Source organism: Saccostrea echinata, unplaced genomic scaffold, assembly GCF_033153115.1.
Source record: "Saccostrea echinata isolate AGI-Se365-2 ecotype Australia unplaced genomic scaffold, CSIRO_AGI_Sech_v1 ptg000004l, whole genome shotgun sequence".
Lineage (NCBI taxonomy): Eukaryota > Metazoa > Mollusca > Bivalvia > Ostreida > Ostreidae > Saccostrea > Saccostrea echinata.
This window is the reverse complement of record NW_026889753.1, coordinates 12,124,715-12,142,500: the sequence shown is the minus strand read 5'-3', so window position 1 is coordinate 12,142,500 and position 17,786 is coordinate 12,124,715. Positions and strand designations below refer to the sequence as shown.

The following is a 17,786-nucleotide window of genomic DNA, read 5'->3' as shown; positions in this document are numbered from 1 at the left end:
CACCACCACTGGGTCACAGGGTCAAGGTAAACAAGTGACTAATGATAGTTTATATGTCAATGAGTTAAAATGGATAAGAAAATATCTTACTAACTTGAAATTTATGTAATTTATACCAGTCCTGCATTACTGAACCAAAAAGATAAATGTTTTCTTTAATCAGGACAGAAGAAATGTCTATTAGCAAATCACTATTTCATTTGTAATTTACAGATTTTAGATTTTGTGATGACATTAAATATATCATTCTTGTTCTCCCTGCTTTCCTTGTAGATGTGTTAGGCTGTGTTTATGATGTAGATGAGTCATTATGCTACTGAAAACTAAATGTCTGAGTTGCCTTTTATTACACGTGTATACTACATGTACTTACATGGCTATTGATATATGCACCTACACTGTTGAGTAGTAGCCTAAGTCATTGTCCTTACTTGTTAAAGTACCTAATATTATCTGTATACCTGTGAAGTGTGGCTTATTCTCAGATGTTCCTTCACATACCCTGGTTCAAGTGAATACTAACTCACTCTGCATTTATTACCCTGGTAAGCATCAAGTCAAGCTAAATTGTGAACCCCAAGTCACTGATCAGCATTTAGTACTGTAAACCAACTTTTATTCGTGTGCAAGAAATATCTGTGAGTTTCGCGACCTGCTTTAACTCGCGAATATTTATAAGCACTGCGAACCATTTTTTTGCTTTGTATTAGAGAATGTGTCTTCAGTTGCAAAAATTAATCATCGCAGATTGATTTCAAACTGATGAATCGCGAATAAAAGATGCCGCAAATAATAGTTGGTTTACAGTACTCTGGTAAGCAGAAGTCAATGTGAACCCTGAATCACTCAGCATTTAGTACTCTGGTAAGCATAAGTCAATGTGAATCCCAAGTCACTAAGCATTTAGTACTCTGGTAAGCATCAAGTCAACGTAAACTCTGTAGTATTATGACACTACATTCTGACTGTCTTGAGTGTTTAGCTACCCTAGCCTGACAGTATCTTAGACTTCATGAAAGAAAATATTTATTATGTACATGTAAGATAAATGTACATTGAAATACAAAATATATTAAAAGTACATTGATTCCCCGCCCCTTTCATGTAATGAATCACCTAGTGAAAGCAGAAATTGAGGAGGAGATCCATATATATATATATATATATATATTAAAACCATAGTGGACATTGCACATTATTTCCTTCACTATGGCTTATTTTAGCTTATTGTATATATGTAATGAGATTAATCTATAGTGATTTGTATGAATTTTTTTACTGGTTTGTGCTGAGATGACATGTTAACATGTAATCATCTGTTATACCATGTATACTGTTCATGTAGGCAGAGCTATACCATCATGGCTCTTTACCACTGGAAATATGACTATCTGATTTACTTGTCAAGCAGATATCCATCTGTTACTTTATATTTAATTTCCTTTTTTAACCTTTTCAGGTTGCCATAAAAATCATAGATAAGACCCATTTAGATGAAAACAACTTAAAGAAGATATACAGGGAAGTGAATATAATGAAACTGCTGAACCATCCTAACATTGTCAAACTCTACCAGGTATGTAGCCAATCAAGTATCATAACTCAGAAAATTTATCCAATCAAAAATAATTTATAAAAAGTTCACCCAATCAAACACCATCATGTAGGTTGCATACAGGATGTTAATTAGCAAGGGAAATGTGACTTGTTTGGAATTAAAGTTGACAGAATGCATGTACCAGGTAGATGTTAATGAATTCCTTAATGATGCTTGTCAGTGGCATTATGTTCACTGCATATCACGGACGTGTTATAACCAATGACAAGCAATCTAGTTGTAATTTCTTGAGTAGAATAGAAAAAGTGATATTAAAACACAACCATATAGTTAAATCTCATACAAAATGATTATTGTAATATTGCATGTAGAATTGGAAATATCCAGTGGAAAAAGAAGACATATTTCCTATATCCAATGCCCCTTTTCATGATCAGTTTATACATACAAAGAAATCTTGTCCTTTCTGATATATTTTGAAATTGAGTATATAAGCACACCCTGGTGAGTATGTTGTGTAGTATCAGATATAACATGAAGCTAATTAAAGCACTTCCAATATCATGGAATTGATTTTTCCAGTTTTCTTGGGATTTTTTTTTAAGTAAGGTTTAGGCTAACTGTTTTACTAAATGGTGTGGGAGGGTCTTTCTTAATCAAGGAAATACCGAATTTCTGACAGTTAGCTTTGTATAGATTACACAGCAGGGTTGCAATTTGCCTATGACGTTTATTTATGCTCACTTCAAAGGTGTGCAAGGGGCTATACAAACAGATCTATCTATCTGGTACCAATAAAATTTATTGCAAGTCAATTTTAGTACACTCTCAAGACACGATTTTAAACATTCAAGTCTGTGAACTTTGTCTAATATGTAGGCTGTTAACATTTATTACACTTGAATTCTGAAAATTATTTGTGGTTTAGTGATGTGAACATATAACTAGAAAGAATGAAAACTTTGCCAGGCAATGTCCAAGACTGCTCAAACATGAATCTGAAACAAAAGAAAATGAAAGAATAGATATATGTCACCTGACACTTGACGTAATTTGCATGTATTAATTTAAATGAAGTTATGATAATTAACTTAATGGCTGTTTTTTGCACTAGGTTTTCTTATTGAGATGATTACATACAAGTCTCTGGGACAGTCCGTAGACACTGTAGATGTACCGTGTGGTGACTAAATGAACCGCTGTGCGTCATATGTGATGTGTATGACCTTTAAAAAAAGTTCTCTTCAGACATTGAATGTATTAGATTTCATTCAATATTTGAACATAATTCTTCTAAAGGCCAATTGCCTGACTAAAGGAGTTTATATGAATATATTATAACTTTTTATAGACATATCTGTTTGTTAGATATTGATTTAAAAAATGTAAATATTAGTTACATTATGTTTATTTTTGGTTGGGGTCAATTTTTTGGGGCATGTTGAAGTTTTTCTTAGCAACCCAAGACTTAGATGCCCTCAGTTTAGCCTCCAAGTAAGTGGAGTGTAAATTGAGAAATTGTAAGAATATCTTAACTAGTCCAGAGTGTTTTATTGTAACGTAATGACATTTATTAACATGTTCTCATCAGACAAGATTTCTTCAATAATTAGTCACTGGCTCTAAATTATATCTCATCTCCATAGTAAGCTGAAGGGAAAGTTTGTTCAAGTTAAATGATCTTTTCACAGAAATCAGGATGTATGTGTTAAGTAAATAAATAAATGAATTAGAGTATATAGTTTGGATAAATGTATAAACATGATAACAGAAAGCATTCACTCTTTATTTGGTATTCCTGTCTTAACGTTTTACCTGTCCATGTACAAATGGTATTATACCTGACTAATTGACGTGACATGTTTGGTTCGATGAGTTTTTCCAGATCAGCAACCTGTTCCACATGACCGAGCCCTAATTTCTCTTTGTTGGAATGATGAACGAGATCTTGTTTTCATGTCTTTCATTGACTAGACAGAATTTTAAAAATATATGTCTTCCTATTTTGTCATTAATATGATAATTAGGAAAAACATCATTCAGAGTTTGGAAAAACTCTAAATGTGTCAATGAATTATGGTTATATTGCATTGTGCTTTATGCAATCATATTTTCAGTAAAAGATGAACTTAGAAGCAATTGAAGAAATTCTGTATTAATTAATATAGTAATACTGACACAATAGAATTTTAAAATTTTACTCTTCTTACAGTTTGAGAACTAAGAATATGTTTATTTAATGTACAATAAATAAATAATAATAAATAAATAAAACTATTGTAGAAATTTGTAAATAGGATAAATTTCTCATAAGTCTTCAACAAGAATGCCCACTCTGTGAACTTGATAACCATTATGATAATAATATTCTGTGAATGAAGCTGAAAGTAAGAGGGTGAATCAATATACAACATATCTGTGCATCAGATTATGACAATGCATGTATTATCCAAACAGAAAATAGTCAAACAAATGAAAACTTGCACCTATACCCCTCAAAAAGAGAAGTTACAATTGATATTTTATACCCCTATAAAGGAGTATTGTATAATTGGTATTTTGTACTCCTTTAAAGGAGTATTGTTTTATTGGTATTTTATATCCCTTCAAATAATATTATTAGTATTTTGTATCATCTAAAGGATTTTATAAAGGAGTAGTATATTATTGGTATTTTGTATCATCTAAAGGATTTTATAAAGGAATAGTATGTTATTGGTATTTTGTATCATCTAAAAGATTTTATAAAGGAGTAGTATATTATTGGTATTTTGTATCATCTAAAGGATTTTATAAAGGAGTAGTATATTATTGGTATTTTGTATCATCTAAATGATTTTATAAAGGAGTTAGTATATTATTGGTATTTTGTAGGTGATGGAGACCAAAAACATGTTGTACCTTGTATCAGAGTATGCTCCAAATGGGGAAATATTTGGTATGCTTTATTTCTGTGTAAATTATGATTTTGAGTAGCTACTCAATCAATAAGGAAACACAACTTGTTTTACTTAATCTAGATTTGTATTTTTCACAAAGGAAGTTGTGTATTCAATTGAAGGAAAAATACAACAATTATTTTGTGGTTACAATTCCTTTGATTTATGATTTGCTGAAATTCAAACAAACTTGCTTGAGATTGGAGGTTGTTAACCTGAGAATGTTTGTTTGTATTATGTATATATTTTGTTGTCAGATTACATTCGTACACATGGTCGAATGACAGAGCCAGAAGCCAGGAAGAAGTTTTGGCAGATCTTGTTAGCGGTGGAATACTGTCACAACCGCCATGTTGTTCATCGAGACCTGAAGGTAACACACACAGAAATGACTTCCTAAGCACCATCAGCTTCCTTGTTTAATTAATTGTGAAGACTTTGTGAATCCCAAATAGTTTGCAATACTTTGTCAAGAATTTTTGTGTGTGGATGATGGATGAGGGTTGATAAAAAATAGAGTATGGTACAATGAATTTTATGTTTCTCTCTGTGAAGTGAGAGAGAGCTTCTCTCTGGTTTTGCTTATGATGTAATTGTTAACCCACACAACAGGTAGTTGAGAGATTTTTGTTAGAACTACATTGTTGTACATGCAAATGAATTGCATATTTGAAAAGACACAGTTCCGAGGAAAAACTTTGCCAAAAATTGCATATGTAAAATATGACATTAATTATACAGTGTTTTTAAATTAAATCCAACCACTGTATTTTGCTTACGACACCCTGTTTTGCAAAAATTCAGTAATATCCATTTAGTAAATCAATGTGCACAGACTTCGATTTGTTTCCTTTTTCCAAAGTCTTTGCAGGCTTCAACAGTTTAATCCTGCATTTAACCAAATACCATATAATAAAAACAGGAGGAAAATTGATTACACTGTTTATAAAAGGTACACATTTGTTTAATTGCCACAAACCCTTCTCTGACGTAAAAGTTAACCTTCTTAGGATCATAAACATACACTTGAGGGAGGCCGGGCAAGGGGTGATTACGGAATGCTGTAGAACAAGCTTAGTTGTGATTAAATGGAGATAAGACAGGGGGTCATTGTTCTCTTACTTAGAACAGTTCTTCTTTATCTGGCATGCTTCTAACCTGTCAAATTCACAACTTCAGCTATGTAGAGAATGGATTTTTAAATTTGAGTTCAGGACTATGTACATAGAAGAGCTTCCTGATATTGGAGTAACCATTGATTTTTCAGACCTTTAAATGTATACCAGTACTGATTTCCCAGTGCAAGCAGGGGGTTTTCTTTTTTATCAAATGACTTCCAATATGTCCTTAAGATTGGTAAATGTTAAGCACGTAGTTTGTTCTGATCAGCTTTCTAGAAATGGGTCAAATTCTCGACCTCCAGCAGACTGTTTAATGCGTTCTATGTATTAACTCTGTGACGTCATAGGAACTAGTCCCTGATTTATATGCAATACAGAGGACTTCCTCGCATAATGCGATTTCAAAAGCCACAAAACTCTGTCAGACTCACTTCATAATCAGCCAATATATATACTGTGGATAAGAGATAATTAATTATCTCTTGTTTGATGTTCTCAATTGGAAATGCCTAATTGTGTCTTTGAACTGTGAAAGGTGGCCAAAAGTGGAAGTACTGAACCAGACTATTGATGCATGCTACGGTTTTTTGTGCTGAGGAATGAAATCAAAATCGGCACATTTAATCTCCTGTCCAATCTTTCCTCTTTCCAGAAAGAAAAAATTTGAGAAGAATCAAAAGATAAAATAAATTAATCTCTCCAGACAACAAACTCAGTTAATGTCAGCATAAAATTAGAAAAAAAAGTATTTTGTTTGTTGATGTTTTATTATTAGATGGTGAAAGTTAACTGCTGTTGGTTCTGAATGGATCCAAGAGCTGATTCATAGGTTTTGATTTATATGATCGATTACAATTTCTATGAATAATATTTTTACGTCATATCTGATTGCACTCAAACACGTGTTAATATTAAAGGAGATCAAGATTTCTTTCTTATTACTGTACATTGTAACAAGGGTCCTTTAAGTGCACAGAATCCATTAGGATTTCTGTAAGAAGCATTTCAAGGCACAATTTAAGACATTTGAAGCCATTTTACCAGTGCTGCATTGATATGTATATCTTACGGCGTTACGGGCATTCATTAATTGAATTTACACTAATAAATTTAACTTATAAATTATTGATTCTGAATGTACTGAAAACTGTTTAGGATAATGTTATTGTCAAAAATGAGTTTTTCCTTGTAATATATGTATTATGATAAAAATTTGTTGTAAAAAAAAGAAAGATATTTTATAAATACATGGATAATCTTTTGATAAATTTTATGAAAATATTTATTCAAATTAAATTATGCTCAAATAATTTTTGTGTCCCCGGTAGGCAGAGAATCTTCTCATGGATGCCAACATGAATATTAAGATTGCTGACTTTGGGTTTGGAAATTTCTTTACAACAAATGAACACCTGGCAACATTCTGTGGCAGTCCCCCCTACGCAGCGCCGGAAGTGTTCGAGGGAAAGAAATACCTAGGACCTCAGATAGACATCTGGGTAATGGTCACCACTCATTGTGTCATTTTGTTGTTTCAAGTTATGAAGCCATTTTGAATGCAAATTCTCAAATATTTTAATAAAATTCCTGCATAAATTTATTTTTGCAAGACATTTGGATGTGAAGTAAAGTCTGTGTTATGTTGCAGAAACATTTGCAAAATTTATGAATGACGTATTTATGATCAAGCAAAGTGTGTGTGTTATGTAAATCTATCTTTGTGGTATATACAGTAAAATGTAACATTAAGTTTGCCTGTTTCAGAGTTTAGGAGTGGTGCTGTATGTCCTTGTTTGTGGGGCCTTGCCTTTTGATGGGTCCAATCTACAGATGTTGAGAGACAGAGTCCTACAGGGCAGATTTAGAATCCCATTCTTCATGACAGAAGGTATCCATGCATAATCTGCCCATCTCCTGTCAATAAAACTTTAGCAGAGAAAGATGAGCATTTAAATAGATCCTGTATTTTAGGTCGTTCATAATGATTTTTCTAAATTATTCTGTGGTATCTACATCTGCGCTGCGTCAAAAGTAAAAACAATTTTTATTTCCTGTAATGTCTTTAAGAAGCAGTCTAAGTGGTTCTAATGACAAAGCATCATCAGGTTACAGCTGGAGAAGATTTAAGCTAAAATGATGAATATCAGTCGAAGCTTACTATCTGACGTATGTCCTTGTGTAAGCAGATAGATACCAGTAATTAGCAATCTACTGCAGTTACATTTTTACCTGAGCTTAGCCGTGGTTTAATGTAATATCTCCCAGAGCTAGTAAAGTTGATTATCGATCAATATTACGTCATATATCATTAAAAAGACGACTCAATTTTAAGTTATTCAGGAAGTTTTAACAAAATGTTACACAAAGATTATTTAAGTATAGGAATTGCATAACACAAAAATTTATTGTGGATTTTTTAAAATTTTAGTACCAGTTTACATTCTCCTAAAACTTTACTGAAAGTAAACCAATGATTAACCCATACTTCATAAGTGCATGTACATAAAAGATTCTATCAGATTAATAAAACTTGTCTGATAAGAGATGTATAAACAGTTTAAAATAAGTGAAATTTTTATCTGGATATTCTTGAGATAAAAATAGAATCATTAACACGCGTACTGTATGTATAAATTTTCACAGCTTGTGAGAAGTTGATAAGGAAGATGTTAGTACTAGACCCATCCAAAAGATATACTATCAACATGATCAAGAAACACCCATGGATGCAGGAGGATGGGGGAGCTCCAAAACAGGCCCCACCCAGCCCTGTGATTGGTCAGAATGCAAAGATGGGAGAATATAATGAACAGATACTTCGACTCATGCAGGGAATGAAGATTGATAGGAATAAAACAATTGAGGTACTCTTAGCTCATTAATTTCAGTTAAAGTTTATGAGTGAACATTGCTGTCATTGGTCAGTTCAATAACATGAAATTTGACTGTGAATTCTGTCTTATGCTAATTGGAAGCATAATTATATGAAGATCAGATAATACCATGTAAACTGCAGTGAAATAACTGACTTTATTTAACAATCATACTTGCCAGTTTATTAATTTAGTATTAAGTGTGTAAATAAAGATTAAGGTAAAGTTATATATTTTCAATTTTTCAGGCACTACAAAAGGACGCCTATGATCATTACACAGCCATATACTACCTTTTAGTAGAACGATTAAGGCAACACCGCAGCAGTTTTCCTCCCGAGACTCGAATCGATATACGTAAAAGACGGCCTAGCACGATAGCGGATCAGGCCATGATGCACATGAACTCTAGTCAAGCAACCCCAGCTCAGGGGCAGCAACGCACAGCATTAGTCAACGTGAAACAAGGCAATTCAATGTTCAGCCACACAACGGACTGTGTGACAAGTACCAGTGCTAACACTAGTAACTTATACCAATTATTTAACGACAGTGACGTTCAGACGCCCTGTGGTGTGACAGGGTGTCTACCTGACATTATGCCTAGCCCTGTCAAACCCCCCATCCCCTCTAATAATCTTCACATGATTACCACCTCCATAGATGAGGGGGTGGAGGCAGATATGACAGACTCCGAGAGTGAGAGTGGAAGTAATGGTAAAAATAATGTTCAATTCGTCAGGGATGGGTACGGCATAGGATTAATTCCCAGTTGTGCTTTTGGTGACTTTTCTCAGTTGAATAAAAATACAAATAATAGTAGTTCTTCTATAAACACTGCCTCCCCGTTTACCAGTTTTGACTCCAGTTTGGAGCCTGACTTTTCCTCTACTGTTTTAACATCATCACAAATGAACTTTACTGGTGTTGACAGTCCATCTTGTTCATCCATATCCAATACATTTACATCATCAGCAGGTGCTAATTATTCCATGGGACAAGCAAACCCAGAGTCGGAAAATGAAGAAGATCCAGTGAGAGATCGCAGTCAGACAAGATCACCGGTGAATTTCAGGGAGGGACGCAGAGCTTCGGATGGGTTGGTCACCCATGGGATCATCGCTTTCCGTCAGAGATTAAAAGAAAACATGCGTGCCCCAGGAATGACAGAGTTACGCAAAGAGCATGACACATTACAACAAATGTTCTCACCCAATATGACTCCAGAACAAATTCAAGTTTTTCAACAGCAGCATACAGCGTACATGGAATCAAGTGGGCATCAGTGGCCAACTGAAGAGCAAAATCAGAAACCTAGACCTCGACCATTTCTAAAGCGAATGAGTTTACCATCAGAAAACTTTGATATCCAACCACATAAACTATTAGCTTTGAAGCAAAGCATGCAGGTAGAGAGGGCCATGGATCGGGTTTCTAGTCATGAGGAAGTTGCCAATGATCCAAATTCATTTGAATATATGAATAAACCACTTCAACAGGCACTTCTTCAAAGAAATCTTCAACAAAAACGGCAAAGTTGGCAACAAAAGCATCATTGCCCACTTAACCAACAATTTCAAAAACTTCAGATTGATCAAAACTCATTTCAACCTTATCCTAGTCCAAATATTCAAATGCTTCCTGAGCAGACAAGTCAAACTATGTATGGAAATCATTTTGCTTTGGGTGCCAACATCGGAAACCAACGAATTAGTGGTCAAGGTGAAGATCTCAGTTCCATGGGTCGCCCACCAGTCATACGGAAAGTCTCGTATAAGTTAGCACAACAACAGCCAGTGATGCCCCCTTATCTGGAGGAAGGAAACAAAAATTTACCCTTTGGCATTGGCCAGCTACCAGGGAACCAGCAACTCATCAATTTTGGAGGGACACCAGTTTCTTTTCCCCAGGTTTCCTTGCAGTCGGAAACTCCTGTTGTCCAAACAACACCTGGAAGAAAAAATGCATTTATTCCACGTGGGATGGACTTGTTAATTCTGCAGCAGCAGATTGCATATCAGCAGCAGCAGCAACAGAAGTCACTGCCAAGCATGCCAGGAATGGACGAATCAGACCAGGAGAGTGAACTCTGTGATTTGGCAGCCCCATCAGAATGTCAGACAGACTGTTACCAGGAAAACAATCTATCTGCTCCAACGACCGAGATTCAGAATGGGGATTATCAGGAAAACTTTGTCAATAACCAGGCTGTTCAACCTGAAACATGTCAAACTGTGACTGAGGAGGAAATGGACTTCTCGTGACAGAGAACTTTGTTTTTTTTTTTTTGTTTTACCCTTGTGATTCAGTGTGTAGATCTGTTTTTTCTTTTTTGTTCTTATTGATGTATCAGAATTCAAAGTAAGATTAAGTAGGGTTTCAGTTCAGATTTCTGATTATGAATTCAGATTGAATAGGGTAAAATCTCAAAAATTATGAAATTTGCTATAAAATTCTTTCTAAAAATCAAGCTGTCAGAATTTGGGATGGGATGTATGAAAAGTAAAGTTATGAGTCAAATGTTGACATTAGAAATGTTGCATTTTTTTTTATCCTCAGCAAATCTGTGTGTGGGTTCTGAAAAATGAATGTTGTTTGAAGTTGTTACTATTAACAATAATCTGTTTTGTTCTCATGCACACATGTAACTAAGTGCTTATCAACTGAGAATTGATGTCTTTCAGGCAAAGGGAATTTTTGAGTTTGTACATGTATACATGTGTTTTATAGTTATGTCTTTCACTAAAAAGTGACCATGATCATTTGTTGTACATTATTTAATGAGTTTTCTCTATGCATCATAATCAATTTTTGCCATTTTACAAGAGTATTGGAGAAACCATTTGTTTACAAACCAAGAGATTTTGTGACTTGTATGTTGAGAGCTCTTGAGAGTTTTTACGATAACTTTTTAAGTTTTTCTTTGTACACTATTTGTTCAACATCTTTCACGCAAATTCTCAAGGTGGTTAAGGTGGTTACTGGTCAAAGATCACCCATGGGTTTCACAGCTTGACAGCATATTGTTTGTGGACTGTTTTTCTTTTCTTTCCTTAAATTACTATTGATCTTTAAGAGAGAATTCAAGGTCATCATTGATGTCAGTTCAAGGCCAAAACATATTTGTCCTCACTTAAAGATTTATATCAAGGAAATATGTAAATATATTTATATTGAAAAACTGTTTGGACCAAACTTCCCATTATACTGTAGCATAATTTTTTTTTCTTTTACCTTTTTTTTTATTTTCTAAATTTAATCAAAATTCTCCTGTAAAGAGAAATATTATCAATTCCTTTTTTGGGAATGGGGGAGGGGGGTCCATTACACAAATGATTTTATACTTAAAGTTAACGGCTTGAAAGAAAATATAGAATGGAATTGTACTCATAACTGATATAATCAAAGATAAACTTGCCAAAGCACAGAAAATCTTTAAAGATTATTTTTCTTTTTTAACAATGGATAATTGGATTGAGAGACTGAATGAGTGTAGTTTGTATGGTTGTGTGTGAGTGAAATATTATTAAGTGTTGTGGTGCTAAGTAGATTGTACAAACATCATTCATTGTACACTGGGCAGGACTCAAGTCCAAGTTTCCTCTGACACAAATATAAGGGATTTGTGATGTGTGAATGTAGCAAATGCCAGGTTACTCCTGGATTTATGTGCACTTAAGGCAAGTTGAGGCTTAATGAAATCAAATCAGTATAAAATGGGCATCTGATGGGGCAGTGGATGGTTTTATTGAGTAAATTTGGTTAGATGTTTTGCATGTAATACGATTACACCCACAGAAGTAGATTATCATTGAATTCTCAGAGAGAATATCAGTATTGCTTGTCACTAACATCACACACAAGACAGGAATAGAATCAGTTCCTTTAAAACAGAGCTTGAAATTGTTAAAAAATCTGCTTATTAAGCTTAAAAATTCTAACAAATCTATACAAAGTTTGTAAATAAAAGACATTGTTAACTATTTAGTTAGGAACCAGTAATAAATTGAAATCTGACTTCCCAGAAACCAGTGATTGTTTGGTAGAGATTAAACTAATTATAAACAGACATAAAGGGGTCCACAGATATTGTTCCTGACAGAAGGGAAACCACAGTTGTTTTCCCTGTACACACTGATTGCTATAACTTGATGCTCGGAATCAGGTCGGAATTTGTTGATGCATTTTAACCCGATACATGTACATTGTGCTGCCCAAAGGGCAAAAACTCTGTTAGTTATTTTTGACATGAACTTGTTATTGTATGAATGTATAGATAACTTTATCAGTCATTAAATTGTTATAAATAATTTAATACAGAGTTTTCTTTCATTGTAATATGGTTATTTAAAACATTTAAAGGGAATGAAGCATTACCTGCAATGTGTACATAATCAGTTATAAGTTGAATTGGTTCTGCTAAGATAGACAGGTGGGATTCCTGGTGGACAGATTCATGATAAAGTAGATAAAAATATCTTTATTTTTATTTCACCAGCATGTTGACCATTGCATTATATTCTTTTTTGTTGCATATGCATGTAATGTCATGAGCTGCCCTGGAGTTGACAGGGATAAACCTGGGTGGGAAGGGGCATTTTTAGGCCATTTGAGTCACTGAGCTGACATTTTCAGATTCTTCTTATAAACATCTGACCCAATTTTAAATAATTTTGATATATAGCATCTATGGGTTTAATGGAATATAAATTGTGAATTACATGGTTTCTGTCTATGTGGGACCTGAGGGATGGATCTAAAACCGTCTAAATGCAATAAAAAAGTTACTCTTGGGCACCAAGCAGTCAAACTTGGTATGGCTGTAATAAGCATTGGTTCCTCTACCAAAATTGCGAAATTTATGGACCCAGGGTCTCGGGGGTTGGGGAGGGTGGGTGTGCTCTATTGGTCATACAGTGAAAACGCTTTCTTTAAAATTCTTGTCTTCCCGATTATATTTTGCAGACTAAGTCTATGGTTATGTTGAGAAAGATGCGCCTTCCAAAATTATCAAATTCATCACTATATATTTATCAAATTCCCATTCTATAGATCCTACTGATTCTATGGATTCTGTAGAGGGTTGTGTCATATTCAGGTGATTGTCAAAGCCGTTGGGTCTCTTTTAAAAGATATTAATAATTTGGCGGACAGACAGGTTCATTTGCTGGTGGCATGAAAACTCTGTGGCCTATCTCTAAAGGCCCTTTCACAATTGGCGCACGAGCACTTTACAACACTTTGCGATCGGAATTTTTTAGCTTCGCGCGAGCTCTCGCATACGTTGCACGATGTCTCGCATTCGTTGCATGCGTTTTAGTGGTCGCATCAAATCTCCTCAAAATAGTGGACATGCACACTATTCTGACGCGACCAAATGCGATCCAAATTATCGCAATGCAACGCACGAACATTAGTCAGTTAGTACGAACGTCTTACAACGTTTTGTGTACTCGTAAGAGTGATGCACGATTTTTAAAGGTCGTAAGATAAATCGCAGCTGTCTATGCGTGTGTTTTGCGACCATGAGAATGTCGCTCATGGTGTCTCATGTAATCGTGCAACGTTTTACTATCATTGCACGATTTATCAGCTTCAATTTACCATGCAGATTTTATATATATACACCATATATATTATATATATAGATCAATACGATATCAAACCGCCAAAACACTTTGCTGTCATAACGATACAGTCAATTATTAAATATGCACATTTTAAACGAAGTAAAAAGAAAAATTGCAGCACTGTGTCGGGTTCTCTAAATTTAGAATTGCGTGGCTGATGGATGTTGCCTAAATGCACTCGATCGAGTATTCGTACGCATGATCGCAAGAGCGCCGCACGTCTAATCGCATTGGCACACGTTCAATCGTCCGATCACCTGATTACTAGCGCGATCCTATCGCATTATCTTACAACACTCGCTTTCATTTTATATCAGTCGCATATAGACGCAAGATATATCGTAAGATTTAATGCATTTGCATCGCACAAAGGTCGCTTTAGATCTTACGAATTTCGTACGAACACTTTTCATATGCGATTATTTCGGCAACAGTTTACGATCCAAATCATTTTTTTTTCGGTCGTACGAATATTTTGTCGCGTCTGCTCGTGCGCCAATTGTGAAAGGGCCTTAAACAACTGACCTGTGTAGAATTCTGGGGATCCTTGTCTAGTACGTTGCAATTTCTCCCTGTTAAATGGTAGTGGATAGTAATACAATCATTAGGTAACATTCGTACACCATGCTCTGGAAGTGCATGACAGGTGAACAAAATTGTCAGGAATGATGTGTTAGATGAAGAAGATTTTGTAGAGCACGTTTACAGAGTCTTAAGGGGAGCAGACTCGGTTCGAATCTGTCATGTATCATTTCCTTCTCCTTGTCGGTGCATACAACCTGTCATTAAGTCAAATGCTGACTGACGTTTTTCATACTGATTGTTAGGTCATTATTTATACACTGCACTGTCTACGGATATTTCCGATTTTGTTCCCAATCATGACAAGGAGCACACGGCGGGTGTGACCGGTCGGCAGGGGATGCTCACTCCTTCTTGGCACCTGATCTCACCTCTAAATTTTGAGGTCTGTGTTTGCTCTGCTCCAAATTCGTATCGTTTCGTTGGACTTTCGAAATTGAATACTGTTCGTTATCTTCATATTTCATTGCTACACGTAAAAAAATGCATAAAGCTGGACCACACAAATGAAAAATATGATAATTGCGTTTGAATTTCAGGGAAAATCTGAAAGAATGATTAAGGAATGTATTCAAACGCATGTGGTTGTTAATTTTGTTCGCGTTCGCCGCTTTCGCTTTAGTTACGACGTATGCGATACAACTCTGTCTTTTTGTTAGGGTTTTTATTACTTGTCGTGTTATCTTTCTTTAAATGCTGGAGGAATTATATTACAACTGTCTTATTCGGTTGAATACAGATATTGTGAAATTGACATTGTAGAATCCAAATTTATTGTAAATACTAAATTATGGTGAAGAATTTTAGAAACAGAGGTCCAAGCAAAAATCTGCCCATTAGCTCAGAATGGAACTTCCTTAAAAAGATTGTGATATACAAGTGATAGGAAATCAGCGGGTATTTATGTAAAGAAAAGAGGAAAAGATTGTTCATTATAAAATTATAGGCCATTTCAAAGGATGACAAAAATTAATTAAAAAAAAAAACTCCCCTCGATGTACTAGTAATTAGCAAAGCCATAAGTAAAATCATTGTTTGCTGAGAGAACCAGGAAAGATGTAGGGGCTGCATCCTAAAAACCCGTCAATATTCATAAGAAGTTGAACAACCTATGACCAAAATATTCCCAGAAATCCCTGAATGATCTCAACTTAGAGTGCTATGGTATATGAAAAGGAAAGGCCAGAATGGTTCACGATGAAAACGCGAGTCAAGGGACACTACAAAATGTTAGGAATACGCTTTCTATCCGTAAAATACTAAGGTTACAAAATGTCAGGAATTCTTTGTCTATCGGTAAAAGACTAGGTTTGTGAGAAAATAACAAAATATCAGGAATACTCTGTATATCGGTAAAAGACTAGGATAGTAAGAGGATAACTACAAAATGTCAGGAATTCTATGCCTACTGGCAAAGACTAGGGTAGCAAGAAGATAGTATTACAAAATATCAGGATTTTTTGGTCCATCGATAAAGGCTAGGGTAGAAAGAGGATAAAATACAAAATATCAGAAATACTCAGCTGTCTATCGGTGAATGATTTATTTAGGTAGTAAGAAGATAGCTACAAAATGTTAGGAATTCTCGGTCTATCGGTAAAGACTAAGAAAAATAACAACAAAATGTTAGTAATACTTCGTCTATTGGTAAAGACTAGGTCGTAAGAGGATAACTACAAAATGTCAGGATTTTTCTGTCAATCGGTAAAGACTGGGGTAGGAAGAGGATAACTATAAAATATTAGGAATACTTTGTGAATCGGTAAAAGCTACATTAAGGTAGTAAGAGGATAGTTATAAAATGTCAGGAATTCTCAGTCTATCGGTAAAGACTAGGGTAATAAGATGATTTAACTACAAAATGTCAAAAATACTTTGTCTATTGGTAAAGACTAGAGTAGTTAGAAAATTAAAACAACGCTAGGACTTCTTTGTCTATTGGTAAAGACTAGGGTAGAAAGAAGATATAACTACAAAACGTGAGGAATTTTTTGTTTATCGGTAAAGACTGATTTAGTAAGATAATAGCTATAAAATGTCAGGAATTCTCTATCAATCGTTTAAGACTAGGGTAGTATGAAGATATCTACAAAATGTCAGGAATTATCTATCGGTAAAGACGAGGGTTATAAAACGATATAATGTCAGGAATACTTTGTCTGTCGGTAAAGACTAGGGTTATATAAAAATATAGCTATTAAATAATAGGAATAGTTTGATTATCCGTATAAGATTATTTTAAGTAGTAAGGGCAAAACTACAAAAAGCCAGAAATACTCGGTCTATCCGAAAAGTCTAAGAAAATAACTACTATGGGAGTAAAAGGATAAATACAAAATGTCAGGAATTCTCTCTCTATCGGCAAAGACTAGGGTAGTGAGAGAAAAGAACTACAAAATATCAGGATTTTTGGTTCATCGTTAAAGACTAACGTAGAAAGAGGATAACTACAAATTATCAGAAATACTCAGCTGTCTATCGGTGAATGATTTATTTAGGTAGTAAGAAAATAGCTACAAAATGTTAGGAATTCTCGGTCTATCGGTAAAGACTAAGAAAATAACTACAAAATGTTAGGAAAACTTAATTGGTAAAGACTAGGTTGTAAGAGGATAACTACAAATGTGAGGATTTCTATGCCTATTGGTAAAATTTAAGCTATATTAAGGTAGTAATAGGATTGCTAAAAAAATGTCAGGAATTCTCGGTCTATCAGTAAAGACTAAGAAGATAACTACAAAATGTTAGGAATACTTCTTCTATTAGTAAAGACTACGTTGTAAGAGAATAATTACAAAATGTCAGGATTTTTCTGTACATTGGTAAAGAATGAGGTAGGAAGAGGATACCTATAAAATATCAGGAATACTCTATCGGTAAAAGCTACATTAAGGAAGTAAGAGGATAGCTACAAAATGTCAGGAATTTTCTGTTCATTGGTTAAGATTGGGATAGGAAGATGATAACTAAAAAATATCAAGAATACTCTGTCTATCGGTAAAAGATCAATTATCCCCTCGCAACGGAATATGAGTGAAAAATTCTTGACGGGACTTTAAACAACAAACACACAAACAAAACAG

The 17,786-nt window shown here is 34.5% G+C and overlaps 1 protein-coding gene across 1 annotated transcript in view; it reads left to right on the top strand.

Annotated features, from left to right (window-relative positions):
* The window catches only part of LOC133179188 (serine/threonine-protein kinase SIK1-like), a 15,457-nt gene extending 2,651 nt beyond the window's left edge, over positions 1–12,806 (top strand). Inside the window, exons 2-8 of the mRNA XM_061313979.1 lie at positions 1,460–1,576; positions 4,433–4,496; positions 4,755–4,870; positions 6,947–7,117; positions 7,383–7,506; positions 8,262–8,482; positions 8,740–12,806. Of these exons, the coding sequence (XP_061169963.1) occupies positions 1,460–1,576; positions 4,433–4,496; positions 4,755–4,870; positions 6,947–7,117; positions 7,383–7,506; positions 8,262–8,482; positions 8,740–10,755 (2,829 nt within the window). The 3' untranslated portion in view covers positions 10,756–12,806. The remainder of the gene's footprint in view (positions 1–1,459; positions 1,577–4,432; positions 4,497–4,754; positions 4,871–6,946; positions 7,118–7,382; positions 7,507–8,261; positions 8,483–8,739) is intronic.
* Positions 12,807–17,786: the final 4,980 nt, after the last annotated feature.